Genomic DNA, 17,786 nt, shown 5'->3' on the forward strand with positions numbered 1-17,786 from the left:
GAGGAGGAGGGGACTGATTAACCACTCGGTGGCAATCTGGCTCCCGAGCTGATGGTTTCGAGCTTCGGACGCACGGTGCGACGCATACAGCACAATTTCCACGCTGGTCTTGAACCCTCATTCATCTAAATTCCGAGGATCAGGCATGGTTTCCTCTCGACGCGATGTGGTGAGTTGTGAAGGGCAGAGGGTCTTGAAAGTGAATGGTTTCTTGCAAGGAGGATGATGCAACCGGAGACAGGCAAGGAACAATGAATCGCTGGTAAGCAAAGGCGGGGGAGGGGACGGGAGAAGACACGCCAAGCCTGGCCGATAAGGCCCAAAAAAACCCCATTTCGATTACTGCACAAGCAACACCCCCCAACACACCAACACGAGGTTGGAAAAAGTCCCTGCTCTCATGCAGTCGCAGGGTTGCCATCTGCAACGCCACATCTCGGATCATACTGGACTGCGCTGAGGGACCTCGACCTCGATAGCTCACTGCCAGCAGCTCACGACGCTAGCTCCTGATAATCGCGTCCCATCGACTCAGCATGGGCCAGTCTCAGTCGACGGGCTCCAAGAGCCAGGATACCCAAGGACAACAGTCGGAGCAAAAAACGGATTATTACGAGCTCCTAGGAATCACTCGGGGGGCAACCGATGATGAGTGAGCCTCTTTTCTTCCATTCGCCAATTTATGCGCCGAAGCCGGCTTAGCTTACATTTCCCTCTAGGATCAAAAAAGCATACCGAAGAAAAGCGCTGGAACTGCACCCTGACCGAAACTATGGGAACGTCGAGGAGGCCACTAGGCTGTTCGCCGAGATTCAGTCTGCATACGAGGTCCTTGCGGACCCCCAGGAGCGTGCATGGTACGATTCCCATAGTGACGTGTTCCTAGGAACGAATGGGGCTTCTGAGGATCAACATTCCTACAATATTCGCGTGACAGCGGCGGAGGATGTTCTCAAGGTTTTCTCAAAATTCAGCCCTCGCATGGAGTTCTCGGACTCGCCAGCTGGATTCTTTGGGGGCCTACAGGAGCAGTTTGCCCAACTGGCGCTGGAGGAGCGATTGGCATGTCAGTGGGAAGATCAGGATATGGTAGATTATCCCGCGTTTGGATCGCGCGATGATGACTTCGAGACGGTGGTGCGTCCCTTTTACGCGGCATGGAGCGGCTTCTCCACCTGCAAGTCCTTCGCTTGGAAGGATGCCTATCGGTACTCTGAGGCTCCCGATCGCCGAGTTCGGAGGATGATGGAGAAGGAAAACCGGCGCCTTCGAGAAGAAGCCATTCGGGAGTTCAACGATGCAGTCAGATCCCTTGTGGCCTTTGTCAAGAAACGTGATCCCCGGTACAAAGCCAACGCGCAGAATGAGGCTCAGCGCCAGGAGACACTTCGACAGTCCGTAGCGGCTCAGGCAGCCAGATCACGGGCCCAAAATCAAGCCAAAATGGGAGATTATGTTCTTCCGGAGTGGGCGCGATCGGAGGAACAAGCGGTTGGTGATCATGAAGAAAGTTCAGAGAGTGAGATTCAGAGCTTTGAATGTGTTGCATGCAACAAACAGTTCAAGAGCCAGAAGCAGTTTGAAGCTCATGAACGGAGCAAAAAGCATCTGAAGGCTGTCAAACAATTATGTCGGGATATGCGGATTCAGAACGACGAATTGGATTTAGAGCCTGCGGTGTCCGTTACCATCCCCCCCGAGCCAGCCCCCACATCCTTTGATACTCCCACGGGCAGCGCCAGCGATGAAGACAACGACGATCATGCTACCAACTCACCCACGACACTACAACCAGAGGAAAATCCCCGAGAATCAATAGAAAGTGATATTCAGGCTCGACCATCTAGGGAAAACTCACCCATCATGAACGGCCACGATAACCAGCCGAGATCTCAATCCCGACGAGACTCAATTGATTCGGTTAATGAAGATTACGCTTCCAGAGAGTCTGTCGAGACCAGACTTCGTTCAGCGCTCGATTCAAGTTCTGACAATGAGCCCATTACTCTGCTCACCGAGAAATTGTCATCTGCCGACCTTGATGACGGACCATCCGTTCCTCCCCAGGTTGGAAAAGCCAAGCAGAAGCGAGCTAAAAAGGCAGCTCGCAACTCTGAACAATCCTCGGGCATTAGCTGCGCAAACTGCCAGGCCAGCTTCACGTCGAAAACAAAACTCTTTGCACATTTGAAAGATAACCCAGGTCATGCACAGCCGCTCAGGACCACTACCAAGAGCAAAAGAAGATGAACATCGGGGGCGGTACTATGTGAAAAGATGATGTTAAATATGGTGTAAATCTAAGTTTAGGGAGCTCGTTTCAGATGGGTATCTCTATAGACAGGTGATGGGTGATGTGGAGCCCTCTATCGATCTTCAAGGTATCCTTCGTAGTGATCTAAAAAACAAAACAAAAAACAGAGGGAAAAGCGAGACTGCGCCGGCAATAAGATAGTAAAGAGAGGGAGATTCTTCTGTCGTCCTCGTTATTGATATCCATACGAGGGTAACCTCTTATCCCAGACCCGTCCGAGAATTCTTCACCACATGCGGGACGGGGAGCAGAATGCCCTTGTTGTTAACAGCCCCGAGCGCGGTGCCACTGCTCCATCCCATCTTTTCCAGCATGGCACGTCCTCGATTCCCGGCCCCGATCTCTGGAGCAGTGCCACCAACCACGTCGCCATCCATATAGGAAACCGCACCTCCAACGGCCCCCCGTTTGACCTTGACGGGCTTGCTGTACTTGGATGCATCTGCGCCCCAGGACTGGAAGAGTCGGCGATTGAGCTTTTTGCCAGATAGCAGATCATCCACTTTGGAGATAGTCTTGCGGGTATAGATGGGGGTGCGAGAGGTCTTGAGGAGCATGGGGAACCGTGAGGGTCCATTGCCTCGGGATTGCGATTTCAGGTGCATCGAGTTTGCCAGCTCGTGTATCGTCTTCCGACGGTGCTTCGTCATCGCTGGCAATGAAAGACTGGACGTGTATTAGCGGCTGATCGTAAATGGTGTAACATATGGTGTGGGGAGTAAGATCCTACGCACCTGGTATTGGATGACAACAGGAAAGATCGAATCTCGGTGATCAATTCCTCGAGGTTCATCCCCTTGGAATATTTGACTTTGAGATCTGCCTCTCCATTGTTCCTACCTAGCAGCCCCTGGGCGCGAAGCTCTTCTCGTTCCTGCTTCTTTGCTTTCTTCTTCTTGCGATCGGTCTGCCACACTTCATGCAGGTGGGCTTCGAGGTCGCTATCGGAAAACATCATGTCCAGGGTCGGTGGTTTCTTGCCTTTGCCCTTCTTCTGCAGGCTTGGTCGATTGAAGTCCATCATGTCGAGTCCATAGTAGGGATCTGCCTCGAGGGCATCTGCGAATGCCGTAGCCGATGCAAATGAGATTTTGCCGGCACGCCCGCCTTTCTTTTTGTCGGTAAGATAGTTGATCGCCAAGTCTTCCAGCAATTCTGTATCCAGATCCTCATCGTCAGAATCCACGTCAAATTCATCCGACGAATCCAGGTTCACGTCGTTGTCGTCGTCCTCGTCCTCCTCCTCATCATCGTCTTCTTCATCATCGTCATCACTCGAATCAGGGACCTGATCTGTTTCTGTATCGAGACGCATCCGAGAGAATACTGTGTCTTCCACGTTAGGGTAGTAGTAGATTCAGCTCCGACTCTAGTGCACTTACCATCAATCGAGCTTTGGACATGTGCCTCCTTGGAGACGCCTTCCACTGAAGTACGATCCACCTGAGGCACTCCTTCGCTGGCTTTGTCCAGGTCGGGCAAGGATGACATTGAGTCTGTTGCAGCCTGGGCAACGTCAATGCCGCCTTCAAGGTCTGCATGCAGGCGAGAGTACGTGTCCTCGTGGTAATCAGTGTCCATGTTGGCGATGTAATCTGCCAACATGGTATCCTCGTCTTCTCGTGTCCATCTACGTGTGTCCTGTGCATGTGCCTGCGCGTGATTCTGGCTCTGCTCCGATCGGGGGATCTGGCTTGTTGGAGCGTCTACCGCCACCGGTCCATGTTGGGTCGCCAGCGGCTCCGTCGGTGGTGCCTGCAACAATACTTGAAGCTCTTCCTGGCTAGTCTCTATCACGATCGGCCTCGTGCCGGTCTTTCGACCTGTAAACACCACTTCGTCCTCGCTCGATTCATCGGGGTCGCTCCATTCGGTTCGTATGATCGGGTCTGGGAGCCCTGTGTCGGTCACGGCCTGGGGCGTGGCATCAAAGAAGAAGCCGCATTCGGCATCCTGTTGCATCAGTTCTGGTGGACTAGCCCCGTCGGGTGATGCCCTTTGGGAGTCGTCTCCCAGTTGATCATGGCTTCCTGGATCTGGTTGGTCGACCTTCTCGAATTCACTCCGTTGTAGCTCCCCGGCCTTGACGAACTGCACGGCCTTGTGGCGGAGACTACTACTCAGCCAGTCCCGTGTGTGTGTTTCGGTATTGCGGGCCTCCTGCTGCATGGTGAACCGATGTGGCGAACCTTTTTGCAATGATTGTCAGTCAAGATTGTGGACAATTCGAATGGTTTTGGGGGGGGGGGGTTATTACTTGATATCACCCTTGCAGGTGGCCTTTTGGCCCGGGCCTTGGATTTCCCATGGCGGGCCATGTGTGCATGGGAAAGAGGAGGGTGAAGGGGGGTGGAAGACGGAGAAAGTTGGAGAGGGGAGGATGGATTCTATGGATCTTTTGGACTTTCTGCGGGAGTGGGGCCGGGCGGTGGAGGACTCACACTTTATCGTTTGGAACGAGCAAGTGGGACAGTCCAGCGTCGTAAACACATGAGAAAGTGGTCGAATGTCAGATTAAATCCTTTGGATAGATAAGTAACGCTCATCGTTTTCTTTTGTAGGTATCTAGAAGGAGTATTATCCGCGTTCTCTCCGCGGCTCTTGCTATCGCGCTCTCTCGAGGAGCGCGGCCTGATCGACGCAGTGACGTCGTGACGGGTGCCTGTGACCGTCTCTTTTCTTCTCTTTCTTTCGGGCTCTTCTTCTCTCGCGCGCGCGCGCGGTTCTTCTTGTAGTTTCAATTTCGAATCGGTTTCATTATTCTCGTATTGAGGCTGCTGTTTATTTGTTTGATTTCTCTGTTCGATCTCCGATCGGATCTCGCAGTTTCTCGTCTGATGGGGGAGGTGGAGGTACATACTCCGTTCATTATATATATCTCTCAAGTCCAAGTACCCGCAACCTCCGCGTTTGGTGAAACTCCCCTCATTGATACTCCTCCCCTCCAACTTCTTCCCCCCACCCGCCTCTTCCAAGTGACCGACACAGACAAGCCCGCGGAGATGACAGGGGTCGACCTTGAGAAATGCAAGCGTATCGTACAATACTTCTGGGACCCCGAACCCAAGAATGACACTGCACCAGGATCCCCCATATGGTGTCTAGGCCAACAATACACGCCCACCCAGCCACCAGGCCCCCATGATGCAGGTATGCAGGTGTCTCTCAAAGAGACCCGAATATCCGCTACAGGCCAGCGAAGAGTCGCTAATATTCCATGATGTGCCCCAGTAGACCAGTCAAGTCACGTCGAACCAACAGCAGACCGTGTGAACGACACGGGCGGTGCCTGGCCTGAGGCCTTTCTGGCCGACTTTGAATCGCGAATATGGATGACCTACCGCTCACACTTCGCGCCCATCCCACGCAGCAAAAAACCCGAAGCTACGTCCTCGATGACGTTGGGGGTCCGCCTGCGTAGCCAGCTCATGGACTCGCAGGGCTTCACATCCGATACCGGGTGGGGTTGCATGATCCGGTCAGGGCAGAGTCTCCTTGCAAATGCCCTTTGCGTTCTGCAATTTGGACGAGGTGCGGAAGCTCGCCGGACCACGATGACCGAGACATAGAACGCTGACCATCATTACAGAATGGCGAAGAGGTCATGGACCCGAAGATGAATCAAAACTGCTGGCCATGTTTGCAGATCATCCTGATGCTCCATTCTCCATACATCGATTTGTCCAGTGCGGAGCCGAGTCGTGCGGAAAATACCCCGGGGAATGGTTTGGGCCATCAGCGACTGCACGATGTATCCAGTTCGTATCACTGTCACCCGCTAGCCTCGCGAGTCTTGAAAATCACATACCCAATAAGGCTGACCAGAGATGTACCAGAATGCTATCAAATGCACAGGAACCACCAATGCCTAGGGTCTACGTGACCAAGGATACGTCCGATGTATACGAAGACCAGTTTATTCGACTGGCTAGCGACCAAAGCGGACAGATCCAGCCAACGCTGATTCTCATGGGCCTCCGGCTGGGGATTGATCATGTTACATCGGTCTACTGGGATGGACTACAAGCGACTTTGCAATATCCGCAATCCGTGGGCATCGCCGGGTAAGTTCTGGATCTGCACCTCACTCCACCACCGAGAAACAAACCATATCAGGAAAACATGAATGTTAACAAGCGTTCATTCCGAACCAACAGGGGTCGCCCATCTGCGTCACATTACTTTGTGGGGTCGCAAGACTCGCATTTGTTCTTCCTCGACCCACACTCCACACGCCCAGCCGTACCTTATCCCCCAAATGAAGCATATAGTGCAGAGGAGTTGGATAGCTACCACACCCGTCGATTGCGGCGTATTCACATCAAGGATATGGATCCCAGCATGCTCATTGGATTTTTGATCAAGAACGATGCTGATTGGACTGATTGGAAAGCCCGAGTCCAGTCGACGCCGGGGAAGCCGATCATTCATCTTGTCACGGGGGAACCACCCATCGACGCTGGACATGGCCGGAAGGAAGCGCTGGACGAAGTGGAGGTCTTGGACGACTCAGATTCAGATGCAGACGCGCTGGTATAATTCGAGATAGCTGGGGGATTAGAGCTGAATGGAGCCGCAAAGTCATGGAAATCAGCCAGGAGAAGTGGAGATATCAGAGACCAGAGTCTAGCTTGGACCATGTACAGAAATCTAAAGGAATAAAAAAGAGCAGAATTAAGAATAGCGTGTTAATGCCATCAAGCATTTGGAATTTCGCGTTCTAGTTAGGGGAAGGTTAAACCGTGCAACCAGCCCCAGACCCGAGTTGTTATGTTACACCACGCGCATAGAGTAGTAACCATCAGAAAAAGTCGCCCATCGGGGAAAAGAAAATTGATACCATCCCATGACACATTAGAAAACCCGCAAAACACCCATAACCGAACCGCCTCCGAGAGCCCAGGAAAAGATCAGGAGGCAGGAAAAACAAGAGCAAAGCCGCAAGAAAAGGGAAAAACACAAGCGAAGAAACCGCTTATTTGGCGGAAGAGGAGTACTTGGTGACGGCCTTGGTACCCTCAGAGACGGCGTGCTTGGCCAGCTCACCGGGGAGGATCAGACGGACGGAGGTCTGGATCTCTCGGGAAGAGATGGTGGACTTCTTGTTGTAAGCGGCAAGCTTGGAGGCCTCGGTGGCGACACGCTCGAAGATGTCTGGAAAGAATGCTGGATTAGAAACTGGAAAATCGAAACAGACCGCGGGACACGCGTTCAGATTGGATGAGCAAGGCTCAAAACATACCGTTGACGAAGGAGTTCAGGATGGACATGGCACGAGTGGAGATACCAGTGTCGGGGTGGACCTGCTTGAGGACTAGAGAGAGGGAAACCAAGTCAGATAGGCGTCGCGTCGAGAGAGAAATGGATATCCGAAAAAGAAAAAGAAAAAACATCCAAGTTGGATCGGAAAACTCACCCTTGTAGATGTAGGAGGAGTAGGTCTCCTTGCGGGTCTTGCCGCGCTTCTTCTTCTCGCCAGAGGCGGCGGCGGTCTTCTTGCCAGCCTCCTTCTTCTCAGCGGGGGCCTTGCCGCCAACGGGAGCCTTGCCGGCGGTAGAGGGCTTCTTCTCAGCAGCCTTAGGGGGAGCCATTGTTGATGATGGGGTTTTGAAAGTGGTTGGGAGTATTTGGAGAAAGTTGGAAGATGGATGGAGCGTGAAGGGTGGGAAGCAGAGATGGAGAAGGAGGAAGTAAAGCGCGGTAGTGGAGGGGGACCGGTGATTTATATACGCGACCGCCCACGGGTCGTTGATCCAGAAGAGCACAAAAGAGCCGGAATTTCAATACGGTCCCCAGTTGGTATGATCTGTATGATTAAGAGGGGGTCGACGCGTCTGACGGTGGGGGCCGCATAGTGAAAGGGAGGGGCGATCACGCGGGTCCCGTGTATGGGCTGGTACGGGGTAATCAATACGAGGCCATTCCTGATTGGGAATGCGCCCGCCCGTCAACACAACGCGGATTGGCCGTGATCCCGCCGTATCATTGGCCGATCCCGCTAAGCGAGAGCGTGATCTGGAGTTCCGTTGGTTGATGCCCGCCCAACGTCACCCTCCGCGTTTCTTATAAAGGTTTCCTCTACCTCCATCTCGACGCCCCTCCCCTCTTCTTCCACGTACGACTACTCTCTCCAATCCAATCTTCGACCTCCCATCAACAACCAACCTATACCACCCTTTTCCCACCAAAACCCCAACCTTCACAACCTACATTCAAAATGACTGGCGGAAAGTCTGGCGGCAAGGCTAGCGGTTCCAAGAACGCGCAGTCGTAAGTTCACCCTTTTCCTTATGTTTTGACAGTCATGTCAAAAACATCCATCCAGGTCCGATTTTCAACGACTCATTCTGACATCAATCCATTACAGCCGTTCCTCCAAGGCCGGTCTGGCCTTCCCCGTTGGTCGTGTCCACCGTCTGCTCCGCAAGGGCAACTACGCCCAGCGTGTTGGTGCCGGTGCTCCCGTCTACCTGGCTGCCGTCCTCGAGTACCTCGCTGCTGAAATCCTCGAGTTGGCTGGTAACGCCGCCCGTGACAACAAGAAGACCCGTATCATCCCCCGTCACCTCCAGCTTGCCATCCGCAACGATGAGGAGCTGAACAAGCTCCTGGGTCACGTCACCATCGCCCAGGGTGGTGTCCTCCCCAACATCCACCAGAGTACGTTTTCCATCTTTCAATTCTCTTTGGGATCATTATTTACTGACGCGTGTGTCTCCAGACCTCCTCCCCAAGAAGACCCCAAAGGCCGGCAAGGGCAGCCAGGAGCTGTAAACGGTGGTTTTTCTTATCGCGGGTTTCATTTTGTTTTTTCCGGCGTGGGTTGGTTCATTGACACGATAATGGGGTTATGGGACGGGCACGTTATGGCTCTGCGTTTTCTCTTTTCTTCAGTTTCCAGGTTGTACATTATGCCTACGGGCATGGAATGATACCGACGAACTTCAAGCTTGTTCGAGGGATTTCAAGTTCTTTTTTCCGGATAACTAGTCCCGGGCAAACGCCCGAATCAATGAAAAGATTCTAGGTCCTCCATTTTTATACTTCCTTTCTGTTTCCCTCGTTCTGACATCCTCGTAATACCGGTGGCTCCTGGTTCTCGTTCGATATCTCATTTGTTATTCTGGACCAGCGTGACCAAATTTGCCAGTTTCTGGATGCTCGAATTGCTATCAGATCGTTGAAGTCCAAATTCGACTGGGTTTGAAATGTGACATAGGCTTTTTTTTTTTCATTGTATCTACATGTGCCTGTGACAGTAATTTAAAGAACAGAAAAATAGTGTGTGAAATTGATTCGCAAACCCCCAATGTAATGATATCCTTGCTCCAAACCCAGTCCATTAGTGGGCAGCGGGGGGGGGCCGCATCTGTGGCATATGGTTAGTCTGATGTAGCCCAGTGAGGAACAGTCGGTCAATTGAACATACAAGGGAGAATTGGAGCAGGAATGTTGCGCTCCCATTTGTTTCCTATCATGACGGTTAGTTGTACACGCGACAAGCCAATATCAAACAGTCGACACGTACCACCCGGGGCCGTGGGAGCCCGGTAGGGGTCAGGGTGCTTCCACTCATTCAGCAGCTTCTCCGTCTCGCGCAGCAGGATCTGTATGTTTATCCCACATCAGTAGGGTATTTGGCCTGAGCTCGATTATGGTCGCGTACCTGTTGCTGGCGAGGATCACGGACATCCTTGTTGGCATCGAAGAGGGAGCGAATGTAGACGGCCTGTCCGCGCCAGATGGATCGCTGGACAGCCCAATCCAGCGACAGCTTCAGGGACCGCCGGTAGAGCGACCTGCAACGGTAAGGTCAGTCAGATTATCCTGATGTCCGCGAATGGTGGAGGTGACGGTGGTGGAGGTTCGTCATGAAGTGGAATTGCGCAAGAACGAGGCGACGTCAGGGACTCACGTCACAGTGGAGGTGGACATTGTGTAGTTAGAATCACAATGGGAGCGAGATGATTGAGAAGGAGGAGTCCGTCTAATCGAGTCCAGGGGCGCAGTTGGTCTCCTAAACAATCCGCGTTCAATTCGATCAGGTCGTCCCGGGAATGGGAAGGGCTGCGGGTTGACTATTCTCGGCGTCCCCATTCGTTGCAAAAAGTGCCATTTGGGCTGCTGCGGATGCCCGTAGCCCTGGCAGAGACCTGGCAGAGCGTAAGAATATTACTCCGTTGCCGCGCTTCTTCCGCATCTCGGCTTCGGGAGCTTTTGGCTTCGGCTACGTAACAGCAACAGGGCGTTTTGAGGCCTTTTTCTTTTTCACCCCTAGCCATTCTTCTCCGCTTTCTGCTCCTCCTCCTCCCAACTTCCTTTGGGAGATAATTGTGACTTTAATTGTTTGTGAACTCGGTCTTTCTACACATCATGGCTGCTCGATTCCCTCTCGCGCGCCTTTCCGGCCAGCGCCTGACGACTCTGACCCGGGCCACTCGGGCTCCCAGCCGGCTTAGCGGAGCCCAGAGCCTGTCCACCCTTTCGCGCTCCAATACCTTCCCTAGAGCCTCTGGCCTGCTGCAGGTGTCCTCGGGGTAAGATTATGTGCCCTTTGAAGTCGCATTCCATATACTGATCGACGGTCCAAACAGCGCCAATGTCTCGCGCAACCTCGCCCCATTCGTGGGCTCCCAGATTCGCACCTACGGTAGCTACGACGACCCCCTTCCATTCGCTGGATATGACATGGGACTAATGACCATGCGATCTAGCCGACTCCATCGTCAAGGTCCCCCAGATGGCCGAGTCGATTACAGAGGGTACTCTGAAGCAATTCTCTAAACGTATGCACACCTAGTTTTGCGGGCGAAGAAAAAAAACTTGTTCTCGTCCTATAGAAGCTGACACCCCTTTTTCCAGAGGTTGGCGACTATGTTGAGCGTGATGAGGAGATTGCCACTATTGAGACCGACAAGGTAGATTCGTTCTCGAACCCAACGCTTGTTCTCGATCTACAAAATCTAACATAAGCACCTCGCGCCCTAGATCGATGTTGCCGTGAACGCCCCGGAAGCCGGTGTCATCAAGGAACTTCTTGTTAACGAGGAGGACACCGTTACCGTCGGCCAGGATCTCGTCAAGCTGGAGGTGGGCGGTGCTGCCCCCGAGGCCAAGGAGACTGCTCCCGAGCAGCCCAAGGAGCCCGCTGCTACTGAGAAGCCTAAGGAGACCTCTGCCGAGCCCGAGAAGCCCAAGGAAGCTCCCTCCAAGCCTGCCCCCGCCAAGGAGACCCCTGCTAAGGCCGAGTCCCCCAAGCCTGCTGCTTCCGAGTCAAAACCCGCCATTGGCGGTCGTGAGGAGCGCCGGGTATGTTTTGGTCCTTGGTTCCTCTTCGTAATTGATGATATGGGGCTAACGAGCGCTTGCCAATCAATAGGTCAAGATGAACCGCATGCGTCTGCGCATTGCCGAGCGCCTGAAGCAGTCCCAGAACACCGCGGCTTCTCTGACCACGTTCAACGAGGTTGATATGTCCTCGCTGATGGAGTTCCGTAAACTGTACAAGGACGATGTTCTCAAGAAGACCGGTGTCAAGCTCGGCTTCATGAGCGCTTTCTCGCGGGCCTGCGTGCTGGCCATGAAGGATGTTCCCGCTGTCAACGCCTCCATTGAGGGCCCCAACGGCGGTGACACCATCGTCTACCGTGACTACGTTGACATCAGTGTTGCAGTTGCTACTGAGAAGGGTCTGGTCACCCCGGTCGTTCGCAACACTGAGACCATGGACCTGGTCAAGATTGAGCAGTCGATCGCCGAGCTGGGCAAGAAGGTAAGACAGAAGAGGCGCTCTACGGGATTGAGGAAAGCAGTTTACTAAATGCTTGACAACAGGCTCGTGACAACAAGCTGACCATTGAGGATATGGCCGGTGGTACTTTCACCATCAGCAACGTGAGTTTTGAGTCTCTGATTGGCTGTAATAATATGACATGCTTGCTAACAATACATTAGGGTGGTGTCTTCGGCTCCCTGATGGGTACTCCCATCATCAACTTGCCCCAGACTGGTAGGCATCTTTTCGTTCCGTTCCAGGATTTTGCCATGCAACATTACTCTGACAAATTTTTCTCCAGCCGTTCTGGGTCTCCACGCCATCAAGGACAAGCCTGTCGCCGTGAACGGCAAGGTTGAAATCCGCCCGGTAAGATAGCACTCCCTCCTTTGTCCCCGTTGCGATTACAGGATACTGATTCTCGCCAACAGATGATGTACCTCGCTCTCACCTACGACCACCGTCTCTTGGATGGCCGTGAGGCTGTCACTTTCCTTATCAAGGTATGTTGCTGGAATCCTTATCCTTCGAGCTCGAAACAGGTTCTGATCCCCATCCCAGGTCAAGGAGTACATCGAGGACCCCCGCCGCATGCTGCTCGGGTAAACGATTCCACCATGGGTACCCTGTTGGTAGATTTTTGCTTGGCGTGCTTAGAGCCGCCATTGTCCCCCTCTGTAGATTATTCGATTTCAAAATATAACCGCCATGTCACTGAACAAGCCAGTTGAGGTGTTGGAGGCGTGGTCTCGCTTTGGAGTAGCCCATTCACAGTAGTCTCCTCTTGACGCGGTTCTCGTGTTTCGAACATCTAGATGCGGTGTGTTTGGGGGGGGGGGGGCGCCTTGTGGACAAAGTTATCTCGTGTGTGGTGGCCGTGGGTCCCTTGTGCCTGTGGTCCCGGTCGACGTGACGTCTCGCTAGACAAAGAACTGGCCACTCCTGTTGGGGTGTTGTTGTTGTTGTTGGGAAGAATCGGATGGAGAGGCTTTCGGGTGATTTTCATCAACCCCCTCGCCGCCCTCCCCACCTCTCCCTTCCGATTCGACAGACAGGACATTGACTTCAGTTCATATCGGTTCACCAGAATAGGCCAGGGCCGTACCAACCACATCGCTGCTTCAGTTCTTCGGTCTCCTCGGGGGTCATGCCATTGATTTGGCCTAGTTCCGCCTGGACGAGAATGGGAGGATCGAGTACAGCCATGAGGTCGAAGAGGAATGTCATCACCATCTCTTTGAAGTAACCGAACGTAAACTGCTCATCGAGAGCTTCCCATGCCGCGTAATCCTGCGTGGAGTCCGGTATCAATGCAGCACGGCGCTCGCGGTAATCGGTCCACGTCGAGATGAGCTCATCGCCGCTCGGATTCCAGGCACGGAACTTGTCGAGTGCCTGTGGGTGTGTGTTCCCTTCGCGAAGCTCCTGCAGCACGGATTGGAGCATGAACTCGGCACCAACGTCGAACCATCGCTTCTCGTGGACGTTATCGACGGCGACCGCGCACATCTTCAGGAATTCAATCCCAATGTTCATAAGAGGCGGGGTGTCATCGTCCGCGATGTGAGTCAGCGACTGGGGGTCGGGGTAGTTCCAGAGTTGATGGGCAATCGTGAGGATCCGCCATCTAACATCAATCTCGTGGGGTAGAGGGCTCTCCGGCTGGGAGCGAGCGATGATTGCACGCAGACCTGCGGTCGTCAGAAATCACGTATGAATGCGCAATCAGAAATCAGGATTCAAGGCTTATCATCACTGACTTTTAATGGGGTCCACCGTCCAATTCACCTCATCTTGGAGTGCTGGGCTGGGGTTTAGGACCTTGGCTGCATCGAGTGTTCTTTCAATCGCGAGGCAGATCAGGTAGTCCAGCATCAGGAAGTTGACCTCAGCACGGACGTCAAAATCATCTTCTTTGGTGGCCATTTTGAGAGGGCTGTTTGGATCCTCGGACTGTCGGAGTTAAGATGAAGCTATCGGAAAAAGTCGGAGCAGTCACGTGGTGATCGGGGTATTCCGGCAGTGGTATGTAGGAGGGAAAGTTCCAGGGTCACGTGCTATGTTTAAATAGCAGATATTATCACATGACACTTAGGATGATGAGTCAGTGGTCTGGTAAATGGTGAGTCAGCATACAAGTATCATCATGTGATACTCCTAAGTCGCAATCTCGAAACGCTGAAGGAATGAGAAAGTACTAATTTTTATAAATAGAGTCTTATAAATTTTAGTAAAAGGTATTAGAATAGTACTAGAGTATATACCAACAGTGTGCAGGTCTATAGAGTATTCATATTCCCACAATTCCTGTATGCCCGTCATCTACTCTCTATTCCTTCGCCACTCTAACCTTGGGAGGTAGAATTATGAGAGGTACGATGTATTACTAGTGGTGGTAAAAGGGATGACTGGATGTCTGGTATTGGTGGCATTCCATGTATGATTATCCTGATCAGAGGCATGTGTGTTTGAAATTATCTCTTGGGCCCTTTTTGCAGAGAGCCAACGTGCTTGGAACAACGTAGCGGAGATATATATATCCACGTGGGAAGCATGACCAAGGACCTCAAATGATCTCAAGGCGGGTTATGAATATATTCATGCAGTATTTATGCACAACGGAACAGGTGAACACCAAGCGCACCAAATAAAACAGTCCACGCACACAAAAAAGGTCGGATCATTCCATTGACGCGGTAAAGCGAGACAAATCAATCAAGATGCTATCACGTGGAGGATGAGGAGAGCATGGCGTCACAGATCACGTTGCCTCCAACGACTTCATCAAATCATCACCAAAGGTTATTAGGATAACTTCAAAGTTCAACCTTTATTGGTTCTCTACTCTGACTACTACATGCTACACAGACTTCGAAGACTACATCAAGTAATCAGCTGGCACCCTACAAGGACCTTCACCATGGCGTGGTATTGCTCCGGATCCACTAACACCGAGTTGATTGAGAATCTGTACAAGGCCAGATTGATCAAGAATGAACGTGTCAAAGCAGCCATGATAGGCGTGAGCAGCTACTCACCCTCCAAATCATCACCTTCCCATACCAGACCTTTGACACTCTTCCCCTAGGTTGATCGCGCCCACTACGCGCCGACGAGGCCGTACTCGGACTCGCCCCAGCCCATCGGGCATGGAGCCACCATCTCCGCACCGCACATGCATTGCCACGCATGCGAGTATCTAATTGATTATCTCCAGCCAGGATCTCGAGTGCTGGATATCGGATCTGGCTCGGGATACCTCACACACGTCCTGGCCAATCTGGTGACGGGTCGCCCTGGCACCTCCGCCCCAGGCCAGGTGATTGGCATCGACCATATTCCCGAACTGGTTGACCTGGCTCGATCCAACATGAACAAGTCTGAGCAGGGTCGCCAACTCCAGGAATCCGGTCAAGTAAAATTCATAACAGCAGACGGACGCCTGGGCTGGAAAGAAAATGCCCCATACGATGCTATTCATGTTGGTGCGGCAGCTGAGGAGCTCCACCCAGTGCTGGTCGAGCAGCTGCGGGCCCCTGGAAGACTGTTTATCCCAGTGGAGTCAGAGAACAATGGAATACACTTGAGCAGCCTAGGTTTTGGAGGAGGCCAGTACATCTGGGTGGTGGATAAAAAGGCAGATGGAACGGTCCACAAGGAGAAGGTGTTCCAGGTGAGCTACGTGCCACTGACGGATGCGCCCCGATCGTGAAAAAGAGACTGGCTACGGATGTGATCACCGGGCAATGAATGCAAGGCGTTACAGGATTGGATCGAAATTTATCTACTCGTACTCCAAAAGTCAAAGAATCAGAGAATGCCGCAGCCGAATATGATCCATTTACTATCAAGGGTAACTGTGGAAAAGAAAGAGAAACAAACCCATAGGAGAACAATGATGTCCGGTCTCAGAATACCCTCCAACGGGCAGTGGAAGACTCGGCGTAGATACTCCTGAAAACTCCGCGGTATAGTCTAAACTGGTCAAGTGATGGCGAACAAGAAGAAAGCAAAATCAGCGGAAGGGGAAGCCCCCGAAGCCCTGACCACCGAACTTGAATTGCTGGCCACCCTGCTGGAAGACGAATTGCTGGCCGCCGCCTTGGCCGAAGGGACTGCCATGGAACGGATTGCCTCGCTGCTGCGACTCAGGGTCGTTGGGATCGTCTCCATTGTCGTAGCGCGTACGCAGCTCCGAGTCAGATAGGACTTCGTATGCCTCGTTGATCGCAGCCATCTTCTTCTCAGCCTCTTCTTTGGACACTCCTTGGGCGTGAGCCTTGTCGGGGTGGTGTTGCTTCATCAATTGGCGGTATGCGCGCTTGATCGTCCGTTCGTCAGCATCTCGGCTGACCCCGATAACCTTGTAATAATCCTTTTGCTTCGACCGCTTCAATAGGGCCTGCGCCTTTTGAAGAAGGGACTGGACCTCCTGGGCATGTGGGTGATGTTCTCGAGCAGTGTTCAATGTGCGTACCGCCTCTTCAAATCGGTCCTCGTCCAGCTCAGTCTGGGCCTGGTATAGCAGACCATGAAGAGAATATGGAACCAGTTGGAGGGATTCGGCGCAGTAAGGGCCAGCCTTCTTGACCATACGCATCTATCAACACACGTTAGCATGCTAGACCAATCAGAGGAAGGATAAGGCACAAACCTCTCGGTAGGACTCGCACGTCTTCTCAACCAGGAAGACATAGAGATTGTTAGACGCTGATGGGTGAATATGGCCCGCTTTTCTCGCCTCGGCGACATCATTCTTCACGTCGGTGATCAACCCGGTATCTTCCCCATCATCGACCATCAGCTTTGCGGCATTACTGAACTTGCGCGCCTCCAGGGCACTGTGCAATTTCCCTAACGTCTTTGCCAGTTGTCGCTCTCGTTTATAGAGACGATTGCAGGCTTTTGAATCAGGATCGGTGTGGAGACATTTGCGAATTTGAGCGAGACCACGGTCACTATCACCCAGAGCATAGAAGAGCATGGATGACATCTGTAGATGAGGCTCCACCAAGTTCGGGGAGATCTGTAGAACATGTGCGAGATCACTCACACCCTCCTCCACTTCTCCTCTCTCGAACCGACAGTGTGCGCGAGCCTGTCGCAATGACAGATCCGTATTCGCCTTCATAATAGCGACTCCAGCCTGCGCAACACAGGCCTCCCAGTCTCCCTTCTTCTCCGCAGCCAGAGCTAGGGCTGCTGCATCTCGGGCGGCCTGGAGCTCCTGGTATTCGACCGAGTCCTTCTTCCCTGCCCGTTCCAGATCTTGTAAGGCTTCCTTCCAATGGGCAGACCGAGCTCTGAGACGAGATCGCTGGAGCAGCGCACCCTCGAAATCAGGCTTTAGTTCAAGTACCCGATTGAAGTCCTCCGACGCCTGGGTGTTCTTGCCAATGGACAGGTAAGCAGCGCCGCGCTGATAGATGGTGATATAGTTCGTTGGATCGCGCGAGACGGCGGCATCAAAGTATACGAGTGCATCTCGTGGGGAGCCCTTTGCAAGATGCGCTTTGGCGGACGAGATCAATTCGGAGAGCGGCGTATCGGGAGGGATCTGGAGCGCATAGCTGGTGGAGAGGCAAGCCAGGACGGCCGTCACGGTTTCAAGCGAGATGCGCATTGTTGGTTTCTAGTTGAGCCCCGTGGGCATGGCCTTGGGGTAGTAGTTTTGGGTTTCCAAAGGAACAAAAAAAG

At 52.8% G+C, this 17,786-nt stretch overlaps 10 protein-coding genes across 10 annotated transcripts; 5 read left to right on the top strand and 5 right to left on the bottom strand.

Moving 5' to 3' along the window:
• Positions 1-536: 536 nt before the first annotated feature.
• On the top strand, positions 537-2,250 carry N7458_005212 (putative C2H2 finger domain protein; the record flags this gene model as incomplete). The annotated part of the gene is made up of 2 exons (XM_056908594.1): positions 537-652; positions 720-2,250. The coding sequence occupies 2 exons, from the start codon at positions 537-539 to the stop codon at positions 2,248-2,250; spliced, it is 1,647 nt and encodes a 548-aa protein (XP_056767212.1).
• A 264-nt stretch (positions 2,251-2,514) lies between these two features.
• Positions 2,515-4,632, bottom strand: N7458_005213 (uncharacterized protein; the record flags this gene model as incomplete). Its single annotated transcript, XM_056908595.1, has 4 exons — positions 2,515-2,980; positions 3,049-3,646; positions 3,697-4,503; positions 4,572-4,632. 4 exons carry the CDS (start codon positions 4,630-4,632, stop codon positions 2,515-2,517), a joined length of 1,932 nt encoding a protein of 643 aa, XP_056767213.1.
• Positions 4,633-5,316: 684 nt separating this feature from the next.
• N7458_005214 (cysteine protease ATG4) lies at positions 5,317-6,853 on the top strand (the record flags this gene model as incomplete). Its single annotated transcript, XM_056908596.1, has 5 exons — positions 5,317-5,464; positions 5,546-5,845; positions 5,904-6,072; positions 6,151-6,378; positions 6,472-6,853. The coding sequence occupies 5 exons, from the start codon at positions 5,317-5,319 to the stop codon at positions 6,851-6,853; spliced, it is 1,227 nt and encodes a 408-aa protein (XP_056767214.1).
• A 415-nt stretch (positions 6,854-7,268) lies between these two features.
• N7458_005215 (histone H2B family protein) lies at positions 7,269-7,919 on the bottom strand. The gene is made up of 3 exons (XM_056908597.1): positions 7,731-7,919; positions 7,557-7,628; positions 7,269-7,468 (listed from the first exon to the last, which is right to left on the bottom strand). Exons 1-3 carry the CDS (start codon positions 7,903-7,905, stop codon positions 7,290-7,292), a joined length of 426 nt encoding a protein of 141 aa, XP_056767215.1. The 5' UTR covers positions 7,906-7,919; the 3' UTR covers positions 7,269-7,289.
• Positions 7,920-8,506: 587 nt separating this feature from the next.
• N7458_005216 (histone H2A) lies at positions 8,507-9,110 on the top strand. The gene is made up of 3 exons (XM_056908598.1): positions 8,507-8,584; positions 8,682-8,974; positions 9,036-9,110. The coding sequence occupies exons 1-3, from the start codon at positions 8,532-8,534 to the stop codon at positions 9,086-9,088; spliced, it is 399 nt and encodes a 132-aa protein (XP_056767216.1). The 5' UTR covers positions 8,507-8,531; the 3' UTR covers positions 9,089-9,110.
• A 619-nt stretch (positions 9,111-9,729) lies between these two features.
• N7458_005217 (NADH dehydrogenase [ubiquinone] 1 beta subcomplex subunit 9) lies at positions 9,730-10,249 on the bottom strand (the record flags this gene model as incomplete). The annotated part of the gene is made up of 3 exons (XM_056908599.1): positions 9,730-9,921; positions 9,981-10,113; positions 10,230-10,249. 3 exons carry the CDS (start codon positions 10,247-10,249, stop codon positions 9,730-9,732), a joined length of 345 nt encoding a protein of 114 aa, XP_056767217.1.
• Positions 10,250-10,687: 438 nt separating this feature from the next.
• On the top strand, positions 10,688-12,695 carry N7458_005218 (uncharacterized protein; the record flags this gene model as incomplete). Its single annotated transcript, XM_056908600.1, has 11 exons — positions 10,688-10,851; positions 10,909-10,964; positions 11,029-11,100; positions 11,177-11,232; positions 11,303-11,623; positions 11,694-12,086; positions 12,149-12,208; positions 12,269-12,323; positions 12,391-12,458; positions 12,521-12,592; positions 12,651-12,695. 11 exons carry the CDS (start codon positions 10,688-10,690, stop codon positions 12,693-12,695), a joined length of 1,362 nt encoding a protein of 453 aa, XP_056767218.1.
• A 474-nt stretch (positions 12,696-13,169) lies between these two features.
• On the bottom strand, positions 13,170-14,015 carry N7458_005219 (uncharacterized protein; the record flags this gene model as incomplete). Its single annotated transcript, XM_056908601.1, has 2 exons — positions 13,170-13,780; positions 13,850-14,015. 2 exons carry the CDS (start codon positions 14,013-14,015, stop codon positions 13,170-13,172), a joined length of 777 nt encoding a protein of 258 aa, XP_056767219.1.
• Positions 14,016-15,009: 994 nt separating this feature from the next.
• Positions 15,010-15,801, top strand: N7458_005220 (protein-L-isoaspartate O-methyltransferase; the record flags this gene model as incomplete). The annotated part of the gene is made up of 2 exons (XM_056908602.1): positions 15,010-15,111; positions 15,178-15,801. 2 exons carry the CDS (start codon positions 15,010-15,012, stop codon positions 15,799-15,801), a joined length of 726 nt encoding a protein of 241 aa, XP_056767220.1.
• A 303-nt stretch (positions 15,802-16,104) lies between these two features.
• Positions 16,105-17,712, bottom strand: N7458_005221 (DnaJ and TPR domain protein; the record flags this gene model as incomplete). Its single annotated transcript, XM_056908603.1, has 2 exons — positions 16,105-16,689; positions 16,744-17,712. 2 exons carry the CDS (start codon positions 17,710-17,712, stop codon positions 16,105-16,107), a joined length of 1,554 nt encoding a protein of 517 aa, XP_056767221.1.
• Positions 17,713-17,786: the final 74 nt, after the last annotated feature.

This window comes from Penicillium daleae (assembly GCF_028827525.1).
Source record: "Penicillium daleae strain IBT 16125 chromosome Unknown utg000005l_segment0_segment0, whole genome shotgun sequence".
In the NCBI taxonomy this organism is placed as follows: Eukaryota; Fungi; Ascomycota; class Eurotiomycetes; order Eurotiales; family Aspergillaceae; genus Penicillium; species Penicillium daleae.

Coding starts and splice junctions, on each gene's coding strand:
- N7458_005216 (XM_056908598.1), top strand. CDS start 8,532: ATGACTGGCGGAAAGTCTGGCGGCAAGGCTAGCGGTTCCAAGAACGCG. Junction 8,585..8,681: donor GGTTCCAAGAACGCGCAGTC/GTAAGTTCACCC, acceptor AATCCATTACAG/CCGTTCCTCCAAGGCCGGTC. Junction 8,975..9,035: donor CCTCCCCAACATCCACCAGA/GTACGTTTTCCA, acceptor GTGTGTCTCCAG/ACCTCCTCCCCAAGAAGACC.
- N7458_005215 (XM_056908597.1), bottom strand. CDS start 7,905: ATGGCTCCCCCTAAGGCTGCTGAGAAGAAGCCCTCTACCGCCGGCAAG. Junction 7,629..7,730: donor CTCCTCCTACATCTACAAGG/GTGAGTTTTCCG, acceptor CCCTCTCTCTAG/TCCTCAAGCAGGTCCACCCC. Junction 7,469..7,556: donor CCTGAACTCCTTCGTCAACG/GTATGTTTTGAG, acceptor CATTCTTTCCAG/ACATCTTCGAGCGTGTCGCC.